This window comes from Oenanthe melanoleuca, chromosome 1A (assembly GCF_029582105.1).
Source record: "Oenanthe melanoleuca isolate GR-GAL-2019-014 chromosome 1A, OMel1.0, whole genome shotgun sequence".
In the NCBI taxonomy this organism is placed as follows: Eukaryota; Metazoa; Chordata; class Aves; order Passeriformes; family Muscicapidae; genus Oenanthe; species Oenanthe melanoleuca.
Window position 1 is genome coordinate 23,880,517 of NC_079334.1, and position 17,714 is coordinate 23,898,230.

The 17,714-nt window shown below is 51.3% G+C and overlaps 1 protein-coding gene across 2 annotated transcripts; it reads left to right on the plus strand.

Moving 5' to 3' along the window:
• The first annotated feature begins 2,328 nt into the window (after positions 1-2,328).
• SEPTIN3 (septin 3) lies at positions 2,329-17,706 on the plus strand. Of its 2 annotated transcripts, none has more exons than XM_056509222.1 (11): positions 2,329-2,436; positions 3,732-3,973; positions 9,072-9,263; positions 9,496-9,624; positions 10,336-10,417; positions 10,786-10,923; positions 11,289-11,406; positions 11,843-11,938; positions 12,770-12,869; positions 13,341-13,392; positions 14,536-17,706. In XM_056509222.1, exons 2-11 carry the CDS (start codon positions 3,964-3,966, stop codon positions 14,669-14,671), a joined length of 1,053 nt encoding a protein of 350 aa, XP_056365197.1. In that variant the 5' UTR covers positions 2,329-2,436; positions 3,732-3,963; the 3' UTR covers positions 14,672-17,706. The 2 variants fall into 2 exon arrangements, with proteins under 2 accessions (XP_056365197.1, XP_056365207.1); XM_056509232.1 differs by having other exon boundaries at positions 12,773-12,869.
• The last annotated feature ends 8 nt before the right edge of the window (positions 17,707-17,714 follow it).

A 17,714-nucleotide genomic window follows, 5' to 3' on the forward strand; every position in this document is an offset into this window, starting at 1 on the left:
CATTCTTTTCCACACCAAAACCAGACACACTGGCAGGAGCTTTCTGGCTCTGTTTCAGACAGAGGGCAAGTCAAGAGTCCTCTCATTCAGCCAAGTAACAGATACTGTGATGCAAATACCCTAACTGGGGAGTCTCACTCAGCCGGGGAATGCAGTGAATGGGATTATTGTTGTGCCCAAAGTTATGCTTGTCCTGTCAAGCAAAGACTCAAAGGGCAGGTCTAATCTGAAACAGATACATTTTTGTGACCCGAGGCTGTGAAATGGAAATGACAAGGGGCTGGCTTGCATGGATTGATGTGCCTCCCTCGGCTGAATGGCTCACATTCCCTGTCCTCTGGCCATCACAGCCATATCTCCAAACACCAGCTTGGAAACCTGCTTCCTTACCTTGACTCCCTGATAGATGAGATTGCCCTGTAAAGGAACACAGCTGAGCTGTGGGGTAATATAAAAGCGTCTCCACTGGAGCTGAGGGGCTTGGAGCAGGAAGAAATTAAACCATCCCTGTGGGAAAAAAAGCCTGCTCTCACAGGGGTCCCCTCTCCCTTCCTCTGCAGGCTGTTGTGCCTGTTTTGACCTCTACTCTACCCATGACTCAATGCAGAAGCTGAGCAAAAGAAGACAGCAACCAGGTGAGGACTGGATTAGAGAGGAACTAATTGTTCATCTGCTCTGGCTTATGTTTTGTGCTGTTTAGTCCTGCTGTTTAATCAGCATTAAGCCAGGTATTTTCCATGGCTGTGAAGGACTTTATTGTCAGCAGTGTCAAAGGCTTCCTCAGTGGAAGTGTGTGACAAACCGTATGGTTGGCACTTTTTTTCCTGTTGTTCCCCCTGGGAGCTGCCTTCCTCTAGCTCTGGGCAGGCAGCAAGGTGCAGTCTGCAGTGAGGTTTCCTTTCCAACAGGGCAGGTCTCCGTTGGCCTGGCTCCTGTGCCAGCTACACTGCCAGGCTATCTTGGAATAATTAAGCCAAAGGCAAACGCTGCCTGAAAACTGAGATTGTTTCTCCTCTGTGGGATCTGTGCAGCCAGAAAGACCTCAGGGGAGAAGGAAATAGTCACAGATACTAAATTAAACTGCATAAAGAATCAGAGAAGATACTTATTGCTGGAAATACTACACAGTATCAGGTTTGTTGGTTGCTTTGTTTTGTTTTGTTTTTCTTCATGTTTTCTGTCTCTTTTGCCCTTAAGGAAGCAGAGAACTTGCACTGTCCTGAGCTCTGCCTTCCACCAGCATTCCCAATGACTTGATGTGGGTCATTGGATGGTGATTTCTCTTCCACTCCCTCAGCCCTGGTCACCTGAAATCATACAATCATTGTCCCTGCCACACTGTAGGTGCTTTTGGTGTCTGTCTGTCCTTTTTGCTCCCACTTGCCCAACAAACCATTCATATTCTCATCCCATCCCACCAATACACCTTTCTCCTTTCCTCCTTGTTTACTGTGTTGCCCTTCAAAGTCTCTTACAGTGAGGGAGGTGGAGAGTGGCAAGCTGAATCTCTCTCTTGACCCTGAAAATGCCACAAAGCTGGCAAAATTAAGAAACAATCATAATAATAATGATGATGATGAAGCAGCAAAAGAAAATCAGAATAAGGGAATGAAGCATCAACTTGGATGAACACCCAACAAGTGACCATTGAACTCATGTAGTAGGATATAAATTGTTGCACTGGAATATGCCATTTGAGAGGAAAAAAAATAAGAGAGGAAGGGAAAACATTTCAAAAATTCAAATTTTTTTTTTTTTTTTTTTAAATCACACCCAGTGTCCTTGGAAGAAGGCAGCATAGGCAGTGACCTGGCAGGTCTGCATCACTCCCCCACCTCCTGCCATGGGACCAGGGCAGGGGGCATGTTGTGGGGCTGCTGGTGCCAGAGGTCAGGAAGGTGCTGGGCAGGAGCAGGAGTGGCCATGGCACCCAGCGTGGGAGCGAGCCGTGCAGGCCACAAGGGCCCCATTGTCCCAGCTGGAGGCGGGCTAGCCGGACAGGGCTGGAGTGGGGGCTCAAGTGAATGGCAGCAGCCCCAGGGAGCTCTGCACCCCGAGACACCGCAGCCCCGACAGCCGGGGCGCCCCTGCCCTCGCCCTTCTGCCTCCAGCCCACAGCCGACGCCATGGAGGAGGACATGGCCCCTCACCGCAGCTGCCTGTCGGCCCCGGGGAGCCCCAGCCGCGCCCCAGGACGGCGGGACAGCTCCCTGGGCGCGGCTGTCCCCACGAAGCGGAGCTGCCTGTCGGTCACCCTGCGCCGGGCCGGCGGGGGGCTGCCCTGGGAGCGGCTGCGGGGCCCGGCCCCCGTCACCCCGATCCCGCCTCGGCCCCGGCCCGCGGCGGCCGAGGGGCCCCAGCGAGGCCGCAGCTCCGACGGGGCCCAGGCCTCCCCGCTGGCGAAGACGGGGGTGTCCTGCGCCCCACCACGCTCCGGTGGGTCCCGCGGATGGGACGGGATGGGACGGGATGGGCTGGGCAGAGGGAGGGATGCACCAAGGGGTCCCTTAGCGATGGCATGGAGCCAGGACCCTTCAGGGAGGCAGGGTGGTGAGAGTGATGCTTCCTCCCCTTGGAGTGATTTCCTCTTGACCCACACCAGAATCATGGCTGGGCAACAGCTGGTGGGAGGACAGCCCGCCTGTTTGGGAGCCTGGCACCCAGCAGGGAGACAGGCAGCTGTGGTCACCATGTCAGGAGATTTTTTGGGTGCCAAAATGCCTGTCTGTCTGTGGGAAATCAGCCTGTCCACTGCTCAGCCTGGCCCGGGGTAACTGCTGACAATTACTTCTAAATGGTCCTGTAACCTGCAGTGCGAGTGGTTTCCTTTTTGTCTCACAGTACTGCAAAAAGAGGAACCCCAAACCCTTGCCAAGTCTGCCAGGCACCCCACAGCCTGCCCTACACCCAGGGGGTGGTGCATTGTGGTGGAGGAACACCTGGTGCTCCCACTGTCATCCCACTGCCTGGAGGGTCAGAGCATTCCCAGATGTTGGTGCCCCAGTACAGCATGACAGGGACACAGTGCCTGTTGGAGCTGGGACTTGCAAACGTAGGGGAAGGAAATGCAAAGCAGGGAAAGGGCATCCCCATCCAGAGACCAAAGCAGCCAGAGGCATCCACAGGGCACACGGAGGTGCCTGCCAGAGCACACGGGGATGTGACCTGTGTACCCCAACATGGGCCAAGTGGGAGGACCTGTCCCTGCTCGCCACACGCAGGCACATACACGCACGTTTGTACATGCACACAGAGGGGACAGCTCTGCCTCTGTGCCTTGGGCTGACAGCCAGGAGTCATGATGCTAGAGGAGAAAAGGTTTCTCACACCTCCACAGGCAAAGCTGAAGGGCAAATCGCTTTTGATGAACCAAAACATTCTCAATTTCCTCCTTCTGGGAAAGCAGAAGGAGATGTTGCAATACCCAGATCCCATGAAATACCTGGGGCAAAAAGCACCCTTTCTCAGCCCCGCCGGAACTAAGCTGTGAAGGGTTAAATATGCCCCTCCCTAAACAAGCACAGATGCTGAAAAGGCTGGAAAGGGAATTGGGAGGGAAAAGGGCAAGAAAAGGCCTGTGGGGTGTGGGTGTGCAATGGGGCCCCATCGGCAGCGGCCCCTCCAGCCCCGAGGCCGTGCCCCCCTCGCAAATGATGGAGGCTGGCGGGGACCTGGATGGAGCCGGGGGAGGGAGCGCGGGGGGAGATTTTGCGGAGATGTTTAATATTCAGGTCACATGACGATGGCAGCAGGAGCAGCACCAGCATCCCCGCTCTGCTGAAATAGCCACTGGAGAAGGAAGGGAAGGAGAGAGTGGGGAGAAGAGGACGCAGGGAAGAAAGACAAAGGTAAAAGCAAGTGGAGCCTTGTAGCCCACCGTGCCGCTTCATCAGCGTCAGGCTAGAAAAGTGGGGGGGGGAGACCCACCCCCTTGGGAGAGGATTCGGAGACAAAGGAAGCTTCATGTTCAAAGGTAGGATGCTCCGGGCTTGGCAGGGCTGGCAACGCCAGAGGGACACTGCTGGGGCTTTTTGCACAGGCATCATCCGCCGAGCCCCCGCACTGCCCCGCTCTGGGCATGGGGGAGGCATAAACCCGGAGGGCAGTGGGGGAAATCGGTCCTGGGTTTGTCTTCCCTCTGCTTTTTTCCTTTTGGTGGCAGCAGTCTTGTATGAAGGAGAAGGAGCAGGGCTGGTTGTGGTGCTGATGGGGAGTAGCTAGTGCCAGGCACTGCTTTGAAAGGAAGGGACAAACTCCTCGGCACCTGGCTTGTCCCTTGCCAGTGACAGGGACAGTGAGGACAGTGTCCTGTGCCTCTCCCTGGGCATTTGCACAGGAGGCAGCAGGCATGCAGGCAGGGCACAGGTAGCAGTGGTGGTGTGGGTACCCTGGTCCAGGGGTGCTCTGCATCCTCTCGCCTTGTGATACAGCTGTGCCACCCAAGGAGTGGGCTGGGACATGGGACAAGGATTGTACAGCTGGAGAGCAGCGCCAAGGGCACGGCTGGGGCTGTGGTGGCTGGGCTGGGGATGTGCCCGGCTCCTTCACCTCCAGCTTCTGCATCTCCAGAGAGGCTTCGGCACACGCTGCCCTAGATTTCACTGCAGCCAAACTCTTGCCCAAGCCCTTTGCAGAATGCTGAGGGCAAGAAAGGTTGCTGTCAGGAAGGCTGCGGCAGCCCAGAGGCTTGGAACGATCTTCAAGCCAGGCAAAAAGATCTGGTAAGAAGAATGGTTCTGCTCTGTACTCTGAGGTCAGGCAGTACGTCCAGCAGGGCTCAGTCATTGCCGTCCATGGCTGAAAGAAATGCCTGGGGTCATCATGGGAACTGAGGAAGGAAAGATATTTTTTCAGTGGAGAGATAGATGCTCAGTCCAGCACCTCTGCAGATCTGAAGCAAGGAGCAGGTCCTGCTGCCTGTGAGCTCCAGGGAGGCTGTACTACTGAAGCAGCTGCTTGCTTTCCTTCCAAGGAACCTGGCATCACCCTTTGAGGGCCTGCTTCTGCCAGCCACCTTCAGGTTTTGAACCCATCCCTCCTTCCTGTTCCATGCCTACAGGGAGTGGGACTGTGGGTCCAGGACTGTGTGGGTGGAAGGGGCTGGGGTGAGATGCATGTGAGGATCACTGCCTCCAGCTGCAGAGGGACAATCTTGTGCTACACTGGAGGAGCGCTGCAGTGAGGCCATCCATGTGTTATGTGGGGGTTAAATAGCTTTTCCTTGCTGGAAGCTGGCTTGTGGTGAGCACTGTTTGCAGCTCTCCCTCCCTCTTGCCAGACAAAGGATGGGAAGGCAGGGGGAGGGGATGTGACTGTATCTGGGTTATCGGGACGTGGTAGATGTTAGTCCCCACTACCTGAGCCCCTAAGGGACCTGCAGGGCCACCTCTTTCCCCACACAGCTCCTGTGAATGTCAGAGCACGAAGGGTGAGCTGCAGCAGTGGTGTCTGCTGCTGGCCACATATGCTGGCCTTTCAGGAGGTGGTTCTGGGGTGGATCAATGAGTGCCAAAAGCAGGAAATAGTTGGGATCATGGGGACCTCTCTGGGAACTGATTCTGGTTCTGCCTGTCCCTGCCTCAAAACCTGTACCTTTCCTTGGTCCAGTCACATGGAGCATCTCCTGTGAGCCAGATATTATTCCCTTCCTTGACAGCCCAGTGCAGCCCGGGGCCACCTCCTACTGGATCTTGGTGGCGGGAGGGTATCACCAGCTATGACCCTCTTAAATGAGCTCTTCTTAGCACACAGAACAAAGGGAAAATGGGGACCTTGCAAACAGCAGATGTAAGTGGTTAACCTTGGCTACCCCTCTATTCATTATCAGCTGTACTGGCAGTAGTGCCCTCTTGCCCATTCATTTCTGGGGACAGCTGTGAGGGCTACAGGATGTGCCCAGGACACACAATGCCCCCCCTTGACCAGCCACTCAGCATGCTCCAGAGGCTTCCTAGCAGCATTAGCTATAGTGCACATAAAACAGAGCCACTCCCAGGAGAGCAGGCAGGCATGTTTCATGTCTCAGGCTGCCTCTTACAGCTCTGGTCCTGGTTTTGCACAGCCTGACCTCCCCGGCAGGCTGTTCCTCAGCTGGCTCCTTGAATTCATCCGTGGGAGGCAAAAGGTGAAAAGTCATGTGCAGAAAGGTGAGCCCTGGGAAAAATTCTGCAAAATGTGGGCTTCCCTGCCTGAGGCTGTATGGGAAGGAGCCCCACAGAGAGAGGAAGCCTTACCCTGACACCTTGAATGTTCTGATATAAAATCCAGGAAATATATCTAAGGAGTCTTCTGGAGATCTTTTTTCCTGGTCTCAGGGTTTTCTATAGCTGCCCAAGAACCTGAGTCTGAAATATCTGCCCTAGTCACTGCAAACTCCTGGCTCCAACAGTGGAGCTTGCAAAGGAATGGTCTTGTATTATGATGTCCACAGCAGTTAGCAACATCTGCTGGCTCTGGGCAGGGCTTTCCTTGGTGAGATTGAGGGATGAGTTATGAACCTCTCAGTGAGCCTTGAGGCTGACAGCAAATTCCCTCCTTCCTCCTCCCTATGTAAGAACAAGGGTTGAGGGAATAAAGGAGAGGGCTACCAATTCCCTGAGGACAAGTTACCACCCAGGCAATGAAAGGGTCACAGCCCATGTGGCCCATGTCCTGCACCCATCCCATGAAGCTGCTCAGTTGGGCCTTCTTCCCATCTTGACCTGTTCCCTTCCACCTCTGGGGTTTGTTTGTCCCCATTTACTCCAATAGCCAAGTGTCTCACTGGGGCCACTGTCCCTGTCCCTAATTCCCCCATTGTTCCATTTCTCTCTCTCTTCTCCCACTCTTAGGGCTGGGTAGGACCCCAGCAGGTCTGTGTGGGGTGTATATGGAGAACACTGCAGCAGCATAAGGGACACAGCACAGCCACACAACCATGATACAGGTGATGTGAGCAGCCTGGGAGAGGACAAGTGAAGGGTAGGGTGCAGGAGAACTGGCTGGCCTGGCCCCCTGTGCTGTACCAGAGAAATGGCCTTTCCTGGCTGACATCAGCTTTGATAAAGCTGAAAAAAAGACAACGGGAGCCTCAGGGGATGCTTCATCAGCAGGAAAGGCACATAATAATTGTGATGGGTGTAAGAGAGGATTGCAGCTGAGAAGCACTTGGCTTGGCAGGCTGCCTCCCCCAGCAGCTGCCCGGCAGTGTGAGGTGCTCCAAATTGCCAGTCTGACTCAAGCCAATGGTCCATCTTGTGCTCTGGTTGCCCCAGGGTGCTGCTCGCTGCTTCAGGAGAGGGTGATGATAGTCCAGGGTGCCCTCACTCGATGGGGAGAAGCAGGAGGGGGTTCATCCTCCCTCCTGTGGGCAAGTGGAACAGAGGTGGCACAAGAGTATTCAGATGTTACTCACACTGCTGTACATGTGTGGCTGTGCTACCATTGTCTCACACAGAGGTAAGCTCCTTCTCCCAGTTTAATATAAAAGTCATCCCAAGTAATGAAAGGGAGCTGGGTGGAGGCACCCTTCTCCCTTCCAAAGGTGGCCCTTCCACAAGGCCTTTTATAGCACATGATAGTGGGCTATTACAGTTTACAAAAAATGTAAAATCTTCAGTGTTTAGAGCAGCCCTTGTGTCCACACCAGAGCTTTGATGTGGGAGTGCCAGGCAGGGTCCCCATTCAGCCCTGGAGCCTGCTGCAGCCTAACTCTGTCCTTGAAAAAAATCTCTCTGACCTCTTCTCAGTCTGCCTCTGCCTGGCTTGACTAAGCTGCAGCAGGGACCACAGATTAGTGCCATCAGTGTCCCCAGCTCAGTGACTTCTGAGTCATTTTCCTTGCAAACAGGGGCATGTGTCACCACCAAATGGCAGTCGCCTGCCTGGCTGCTCACGTCCTTTCCTCCTGCCAGTGGATTCTGAGAAGTGGGGAAAAAACTCTGCCAAAATGATGGAAGGGGATAATTTAGTGTGAGATACTTGAACTGAAGTGGCATCTAGAACAAATGAAGTACTTACCAAGCAAAAACACATTCTGTCTCTGTCCTGGGTAAAAAACCCTCTAATGAGACAAAGCATGAGGGAGTCAAGTAATTAGAGTGGGAGAAACTCTAGTTTGCAGCTGGCTTGTATATGAAAGGTATTTGATTCCTATCCCCTTCATCTTCCTTTCCAGATTCATCCCTCACGCCTCCCTTCCCCACCAATTAGAGCTTTTCTTCCATGCCCTGTCCTCTCCCAACCTCCACTTCTTTCCAGCGGGTGCGAGCTACTCACTAATGAGGCAGAGATAAATGGGTGAGGTCTGCCCCTAGCAATGTGTGCCATCACCCAAAAAAGGGTCAGGGAGGCTGGAAAGCCCTCGGGGTTTTTTTTACCCAATTGTTTTACATGGAAGAAGTGAGGAAGCAGAGATGAGGAGGAAAAGATGCAGATAATTAATTTTCTGGTCATGATGATTATTTTCTTGAGTATGACAAAAACCATTGGTCTACAAGTGGGAGGCAAGCACAGAGATTATGGCCATGCTCTCACTTCCACCATTGTCTTCGTCTGAGGACCTCAGCCTGTGTACCACAGACAGTAATGCAGCCACCCCTGGCAAGGGCCAAGCTTGTAAGTCCTCAGGGCACATCCCAAACTCTGTTTCAATGCCAAGACTTGACACATCATTTTTTAAAGTCTGTTCCATCGAAAATTTTATGGTGAACTCGGAGGGGCAAAACACTGGTGATCCTGTTGAGAACCAAGAGACGAAAATAAGGAGACACACCTGGGGCTTTGGGCACCTGATTATCAGCCCAGCCAGCCTCACTGCCCCTGTTCCTGCTGTTTGGAGGTAGTCATTAATGCACTGCATTCTCAATGAACCCCACTTCACCTCCTCGTCTGGTGAGTGGTACATAGAGTGTGCTGGAGATGCCAGTAGATGTTCCTCCGTAATGAGCCTTACCACTAAAATCTTGACATTCAGTTATCCTCAACAGCCCTTGAAAATGCTGCTCAAAACCACCCTCAGCTCCTGTGCCAGGTCAGCAAGGAGGCTGTTGTTACACCCCAACGATGATTTTTCAATCTTTGTCCCCATGCAGGACCAGTGGAGAGCAAAAACGAAGCAGCCATGTCTGAGCTTGTCCCAGAGCCACGACAAAAGCCAGTCGTACCAATGAAACCCATGGGCATCAACGCCAGCTTGCTGGGCTACATCGGTATCGACACCATCATCGAGCAGATGCGCAAGAAAACCATGAAGACGGGTTTTGACTTCAACATCATGGTTGTAGGTAGGCAGAGACCAGCTGAGGAACTGGGAACCATGGCCAGGGACTGAACCCTGAGGTCAGATGGGAGAGCGAGCCCTGCAGGGCTCTGAGTTGCTCTGAGGGAAAACAGAGCCTGAACAAGGCAAGGAGACACCTCCTACCCCTTTCCCTGCCGGCCTGGCTCTGTTCCCTGGGCCTGCTGTCATCACCAGGCTGTGGCAAATGTCACAAGCTTCCTCTCTGCAATCCTCAGGTCAGAGCGGACTGGGAAAGTCAACATTGGTAAATACCCTCTTCAAATCCCAGGTGAGCCGCAAATCTTCAGGCTGGAACCGGGAGGAGAAGATCCCCAAGACAGTGGAGATCAAAGCCATTGGGCATGGTAAGATCCAGGCTGCTGGGGTGGGAGCAATACTGATGCCTCAGCATAGTCTTGCAGAAGATCCCAGTAGTCTACACAGTAGTTCTTTGGTATTAGGCAGCCCTTTCTCCATAGGAAGCTAAAGGACAGTTTTAGATAGCCTCAGGCACAGACAAGGCATTTCTTAAACTGGAATGCCACAGCCAAAAGTGAGGGGTAGAAAAATAGTTTGAGATTTCATTGCCTAAGACGTTAGTCTGCAGTTGTGGATTAAGCCTTGCTGCAAGTCATTTTCACCTGCAGTTATATTTAATAGGCTATACAAGTTGCTTTGTTGAGTTCCATCCCAAGCCTGGTAGTGCACGTCCCCTCACAAAGCATCAGCACAACTCCTACAGTGATGCACGGTAATGAGCATCATCTCGGATTCAGGATGATGCATTAGAGGGGAGAAGTTGTGTTAAGGTAGGTACTACCTCTGGGCCACAGACTGAGCACAAATCCATTTTCCTGTGGCAGAGTGGTGTAAGGTGGCTTTTGTGTAGATATTACCAAAAAGACATGCAAATGAAGGTCATAACTGTTGAGGCATTACACAGCCTGGTCTGTCATGCTTGCTGGGCAGGGATGAGGGCAGAGCTCTCTTGCTCCTTTGTGGGGCACAGAGACATCTTTCACGATAGAGCAGGTCTCCAGGAAAGAGTATGAGATTGTTTGCAATTTCTCCTTCAGTCATTGAAGAAGGTGGTGTCAAAATGAAGCTGACAGTGATTGACACACCAGGATTTGGGGACCAGATCAACAATGAGAACTGGTGAGTTTTACAAGGTCAGGGCCTTTTTTCCCAGAAAGGGTTGAAGTTAAGATGGTATGTGAATGACTGTCATCTGCTTGGCCCTTAAAAGCATTTGGGATCCTATTGCACTTGCGGGGTTGATAATGGGGCCATGGGACTGTGAAACCATGGGTCTGTGTGTATGACTGGGGGTATGCACATATTACATGGTGAGTGCTTATTTCTGTGCCCAGTTACAGAAACTCTTAATCATCTATGCTGATGGCGAGATGCTTGAGGTGGATTTTTTTTTATGCCTGAAACTGCTTTGTCAGAGCTGGGAACACTGTAGGCAGGAACACAAGGAGACTTGTACCTGTCTATTCATCTCTCTCCCACTTTAACAGCTGGGAACCTATTGAGAAATACATCAACGAGCAATATGAAAAGTTTTTGAAAGAGGAGGTGAATATTGCAAGAAAGAAACGAATTCCAGACACGCGTGTGCACTGCTGCCTGTACTTCATCTCCCCTACGGGCCACTCGTATGTACACAGTCCCCTGTCCTTCCTCCAGCCCTGGGTACCTCTGTGCCAGATATGTACCCTACAATGCTGCACCTCAGACATGGATCCAGGGATCCTGCCAGCAGGGCTGGCCACTGTTTAGCTTAACCTTGGGTGCTGTGGGGCTTGAAAGGGTCTAAGATTACAATAGCGACAGAAATGCCGCTGTGTTTTTTGGGAGAGGGCAAAATGGATGGGAAGAAAGAGATGAGAACATGGTGGCAGCAAGTAGGGTATGTGCAAGGAAGGGTTCACCAGTGCCCTTGTGCTTGGATAGTCATTAGGATGAAAGGCAAGGAGGGTAAAAAGTGACCCCTTCCATCTTGTTCCTTCTTGGGCTGCAGCTTGCGGCCTTTGGACCTGGAGTTCATGAAACATCTCAGCAAGGTAGTGAACATCATCCCAGTTATCGCTAAGGCTGACACCATGACCTTGGAGGAGAAGACTGAATTCAAACAAAGAGTGAGTATCTCCTCTTCTGGATAGGATCCTTCCCTGCCCTGGCTTGGAGGCAGGAGAAATGGGTGGTATCCTTCTTCCTGGGATTGCAGTGCAGTCCTCAGGGTGTGCATGGAGTCCAGTGCAGGGTTGGTGGGTAAGTCCTAAAGATGCAGCTTTTTATATCTCTGAAGGCAGAGAAGGAAGAAATGTGTATATCCCTGTGACACCTTGTGATATGTTCTGTCATGGGAACTGGAGAGCCAGACAAGTAACTGAGTTTGGGAAGAAGGACTCATCATTGCTGCCCTGTGTCCTCACTTTAGAGTGCACTTCCTTGGGACAATCCCTCCAGCTTCTGCCCACTGGAAGGATGTCCCAGATGTGTTTGCCTGGCCTTGCCAACTGCCTTCCCTTCAGGTTTGTGCTGCTTTGTGCTCCAGAATGTCTCTCTGCTTAGGTGCGCAAGGAACTAGAAGTAAATGGGATCGAGTTTTATCCCCAGAAAGAATTTGATGAGGACTTGGAGGATAAAACAGAGAACGACAAAATCAGGGTAGGAAACATTTTATTGTGGGAGGGGAAGGGGGGATGAGGAGGGCCCCACATTTTGTTTTGCACTTCAGCATCATTACCCTCCCACATAAGAAATAAACTGCTTTTTAATCTCCATTCCTGTGGTAATTGCAGTCTCTTTCCAGGGATATCTATAAAGCAGAGTAAACCTATGAACATCTGCACAACCCTATGGATTACAGAGTCTCCTGAACTCTGTGCTCTGGAAACAGATAGTTTCTCTCTGAGCATGAAGATATTTGGTGTCCCCAATAGCCTCACCTACTATCCTACTTCCCAAGAGAGCTGCATTCTTACCTCACTTCTGGCTTTCCTCAGTACAATTTCAGCCACTAAACTTGATGAATGTTCATGTGGCTTATGGGGAAGGATTATTTGAGTCCTGTCTTTCTGTTGTAAAGAACTACAAATCTGGCAAGAAATATTCACCTGAAACTATTCATGTGAGCAACTCTGGGATGGCAGACCCTCTATTGGTTATGCTAAGGTACTTCTCTGGTCATCCCACTCCTCAGAAATGTTGGAGATAGGTGCAGAAAAGCTCTGCCCGAGCTCTGGAGCCCTTGACACTGCTGCAGGCTACCCACTAAGCTTGTTGGGGTACAAGGACACCTGGAAAGCGAGAGTCCAGAATTCTAGGGATAGCACTGAAGGGTGAAAAGGACAGCCAGTGACATTTTGCTCTGGAGAATCTTCCCTCAGAGGAGGCCTTGTGTTTGTTGAGCTGAGAGGTGGAAAGGTGGATGGGGAACCATGGTGGTGCTGGTCTCTGGAACAGGTTCAATGGATCTTTCCCCGTGTCTCTCCCCAGCAGGAAAGCATGCCCTTTGCAGTAGTGGGCAGTGACAAGGAGTACCAAGTGAATGGCAAAAGAGTCCTGGGCAGGAAAACACCTTGGGGAATCATTGAAGGTAAAAACCCTCTTGCTTATGGGAGCTGAATGTGTTGTCTGCAGATCACAGTAGCAGACGAGTCCAGACAGCATGTCCTGTGGCTACCTTCCCATCCCATTTGTGACAAACTGCTTGAAACCAAGCAAAAGAATTCTCAAATAGCTGTGCCAGGAGGGAACTGCCATGGTTAATATAGTGCCACTATCACCACCTGGCAGAAGCAGGAGCCACTCTGAACACCATGGTGTGTAAAATTAAGCTCCTGAGGTTGCCTTGGTTTTCAAATGAAAATTCATGTGTAACTGCTCAGCACCTCTTAGTCTCCTCAATGCTCGACAAGGTGGCCTTCAGACAATTGTCTGTCCTTTCTGAAGTATGCAAGCTCTACCCACTTGGAACCTGCCCCATGGCAGTGACTTTCCCATGCTCTATAGCCACAAAGCAGCTGTTGAAAAAATCAAATGTAACAATTGCTTGCTTTCTTTTCAGTGGAAAACCTCAATCACTGTGAATTTGCCCTACTTCGAGATTTTGTCATCAGGTAAGGTCATGGTCATGCACCAGTTTGCTCTTGATGAGCTGGGAGTCTTCCTGAGATCCACTCAGAATAAAGGAGCCCCTACTAAAAGGGAAATAAAGTAAATTTCAGGCAGTGAAAGCTTATGGGATGTAGGGTTGGATTGAGTTAAGGGGGTAGGTACTCTAGTGCCTTCCCTTAGTGACATGACCACTATGTCAGGGAGGTGCTAGTTTTCATGGGTGAGCTGGATGCCTGGAGAAAAGCAGGACACTACCACTCCTCAAGGCTGCAAAAACTCCCATTAAGGGAGTTTTTAAAAAATCCCTTTAAGGTTGCAAAAAGTTTTATTTGCTGCTGACAACAGGTCAGTAATAAAGAGGTCACTACCACATCCAAGATTGTGTTTCCTTCCAGGTTGAGGGATGTGCTGGAATATAGGAGCTGGAAGTGAAAAGCTTCATATTTCATAGCTTTCATTGTCTTGTCTTATTTCTACTCTGTTTCATGAAGCTCCCTCAGCACAAATTCTGCAGGAGAGCTGTAGATCCAGGTTCACCTGTCTTCCTTATAAAAAAACCACAAAAAATAATACAATAACAGAAACACAGTTCAAAACCAAAGCCCTGTGGCTCATTCCATTTGTGGGTATAGTGCTATTGAGACATTTGGCCAGGTAGAATGCTTTGACATCACCCTACTTTGCTCTTTTTGTTCTGTAATACCTTCTGCAGCAGAGGTGCTTTTCCAAAGTCTTTCAGTAAAAACATCCTAGCCAAATGATCATCACAAAGCCGATAACAATCCAGGCCCCAAGCCGTCTGTGATACTTCATTGTCTCACCACTGCTTCAGATAAGCCCTAGTCTGCTCTGACACACCAGGATGGCCAGTGGCTGTGCTGGTGGCACAGGTGTGAGAAGGGCAGGGCACTGGCAAGCACAGCTAGGAACTTAAGCCCATGTCCTGCATCCTGCCTGTGTGTTCTCAAATGCTGATGCTGCAGCTCTCAGTTGTGTGTATACATGCAGAAAGAGGGGTAAAATAATTAGCTAAATTGACTGACTGAAAAAATCTTCCATTTATTTTAGGGAATAAATCAGAAGAATTATACTGTGCTGATATTGGCTGTCATATCTCCTTTCCCAACCTACTTTGTCCCCTGCAGGACCCACCTTCAGGACCTAAAAGAAGTGACCCACAACATCCACTATGAGACCTACAGGGCCAAACGGCTGAATGACAATGGAGGGCTGCCCCCCATGACTGTGGAGACAGAGGAAAACCACGAAAGTAACCTGTGAAAGACCCTCCCCTCCACGGTCACCTGGTGACTCTGGATAGACAACCCACCCCTGCTCCCCTTGACTCAACCACGGGCCTGTCTCTGAAGCATGTGGCACATCCTCCTTGGAGTGAGAGGATGCAAGTGTGAGTGTGTGCGGGCGTGCATGTGCCTCCCTGAGTGCCGGAGAGGGACAAGGGCATCTCCCCCATCCTTCCCAGAGTGTCCCCATCCTTGGTTTGTTTTTTGCACAGTGGACTGTCTGTCAGCTTCCTTTCTCTTGTTTCTGTGTCTCAGCTGTGTATCTTGCCTGGGGGAAATAGTGTTGGGGGGAAGGATTTCTAGGGATATGGATTTTGGAGGGGGGCGGTGTGGGGCATGCTGTGGTCCTGTTTTTAGCACTTGAAGACATGGCAAGGAAAGACTCTGGGAGAGATGGTGGAGTTGATGCATGCACATTTCAAAGGGTGTCAGCAGAGATTTCTCTTGGATCTTCCATGGGTTGGAAGGAGCTAGTTGGTCTGAGGGCATAGTGGTCTGGCATTTTATCCCCTTTTCTTGCTGTGGCTTCTCAAGGGGAAATGGCAGCTTGGAACAGGGTAGATTAGAGAAGACTGGCGTGTTTTGTGGTTCAGAGCAAGTGACTGGTGGGAGGAGACGGAATTAGTTCTTGGCCTGTAGCATCTGTTTGAGAAGCATCAAAGTATTGGGGAAAATGGATATATTCAAAAGCAGCAAAACCCAAAGGAAAAGAACATGTTCCTACTGCAGAGGGTGCATTTTCCCTGCCCACATTAAGGTCAAAGCCATGCTTGTGTCACAGGCATTTGACTGTGCAGATCAAACCAATCTGTGCTGGGGTTACCAATGGGGGATTGCCCCTGTTGCAATCCCCCATTGCAGTGGTCTGTCTCCACCAGCACTGAGCAAGTCCTGGCCAAACCCTTCCCCACAACACAGCCCCTCTGCTGTGGGAGCACAGGGAAAACAATGCCACAGGGAGTCTCTGCTGGGACCTCCCCCAGGACAGCTCCATTTGGCATAGCACCTTGGGGATCTTGGAGGAGTGCAAACAGCCATGGATTAAGAAGCACTGGGCCAGGGTGGGGGGCACAAGAGATACCTCTTCTTCATTCTCCTCATCGAAATGGCTGCATTTGCTACAGCAGCCTTTCTTCTTTCCCTGTCTTTCTCTGTTCTTTACCTTTTAAGTCTCTCCTTCATTTCTCCAAGTACTTGAATATTCCTCTTCTCCAGGCTGTTCCTCTCCCAAGCTCTCATACCTTCTTAACAATGTGCTTTTGTGTCCAGTTGAGAAGCTGTTGTTTTACCTTTCCCTGGAGGGGATGGGGAGGGAAGGTAAGCAGAGAGTCACAGCTTTACTGAAGACTACCTGCCTGTGTCTAGCTGGTGTGTCAGCTGTTTCTGGGTGTCCCTGAGCGAGGTCAAAAGTGTCAGGGCAGTCTGGGGAGAAGGAAGGAGGAGGGAAGAAGACCAGAGATGTCCTGAGGCTGGCAGTGTCTGCCTGTCTCTGCATATCAGGTGCCTGGCAGGGGCTGTTCCCTCCAGGAATGCTGCCAGCCACACTTCAAACACACATGTGGAATGCCATGGCCTGGCATGGCAGCACTGCAAATAAGGGGAAGTGTGGGGGGTTTGGGATGAGGGTTGGAAAGGCTGGCACTGGAGGAAGAAAACAGCAAATGAGCAGCAGAGGAGGACTTAAGTCAAATTTGATGTTCATTGACAGAGCTGTATGGGGGCCAGGGCTGGGAATAGGGTTCTCCAAGCCTTAGCAAAACTGTCAGGAGCGTATGTCCATCTTGTGGCTTTCTCTGGTTGTCACTGCAAAGCAAAGGTTCTTTTCACTCTCACTCCCACCTGTCCACACAAATCAGCCATTCTCAGCACCACTAGGGTGTGAGGGCTGTAGTACCAGCACTTCCTAGTCCTTTCACTGCCCACATTCACAGCTCCTGGTGTTCCTGTATGCAGTGTGTGCACATAGCCTGCACTCCCTTCCCCCTGCACCAGACCTCCTCAGCCCTGCAGGGAACAGGAGCCTTGTCCTGGTGCCAGCAGCCATAACCATGGACCCCTGCAGAAACCATCCTGCCACACAACCCACCCTCCTCAGCCCAAGGACATCAAAGATGGGAACCTCATCACAGACACCACCAGGGCTCTGCTTCTTCACTGCACTGAAGCACGAAGCCATGTTCCATCACCTTCACCCTGGGCTACAGAATGGTAATCTTTATGACTTTTGGGCCCAGCCAAGGGTTGGGGCAGAGACACAGTGCTGCCCTGCTTAAAGAAAGCAAAGCAGACCCATGCAACAGAACAGAGAGACTTTCCTTTGCCTGTAATGTGGATTTCAAGGACAAAGCTGTGTGGTTTGCCCTGTAGGTTTAGGAATATTTGTTTGTAATAACGTGGTTTTTACACCCTGCTCTGTAATTCCTTGTTGGATCATAGACTACTTCTAAAGGATCCGTAAAAGATTGCTGAGAAAAATAAGCTCAGGTACTCCTCGCTGCCATCTGCTCATGCCAATACCCTACCAGGAAATCTACAAATGTCAAATATACAAAAAAAAAAAAAAAAATATCCCACGTGGCATGACAACGGGAGATACAGCTGGGAAGAAGTCTCTGCGAATGGATAAGCTGGGAAAAGCCTGAACCGTGCAGCACCAGCTGAGTTCCAGGATGACCACAGCAAGGCAGCTGCTCCCGAGATATCCGGAGTGATACTGCAGAGGGGAAGAGTGTAAACCTGACACCAGAGATGCCCACTCTGCGCATTCGGAGAACTGTTCACCAGATAAGCCGTTCGCCACAAAAAACTTTGCTAACCACGGCAAATCCTGGACAACTTCCACGGAGGCAACCACGGCAGCGAACCGGGTTGGTTGCAGTGAGCAGAGAGAGACAGAGGAGCGAGCAGGGCTGCGCGTAGGCACTGGTGTCTGTAGTTCGCTGTGCGGCCTGGCGCAAGGCCACCCCTCGCAGCGCCCCGCCGCCACCGGCGGCCATTAAACCAACCGAGCGCCGCCTCGC

What these genes read in the sequence shown, in the direction of transcription:
- SEPTIN3 (XM_056509222.1), top strand. An exon ending in CTTCAACATCATGGTTGTAG is followed by an intron (nt 9,264 to 9,495) that starts GTAGGCAGAGAC and finishes TGCAATCCTCAG; the next exon opens with GTCAGAGCGGACTGGGAAAG. An exon ending in CTTCGAGATTTTGTCATCAG is followed by an intron (nt 13,393 to 14,535) that starts GTAAGGTCATGG and finishes TGTCCCCTGCAG; the next exon opens with GACCCACCTTCAGGACCTAA.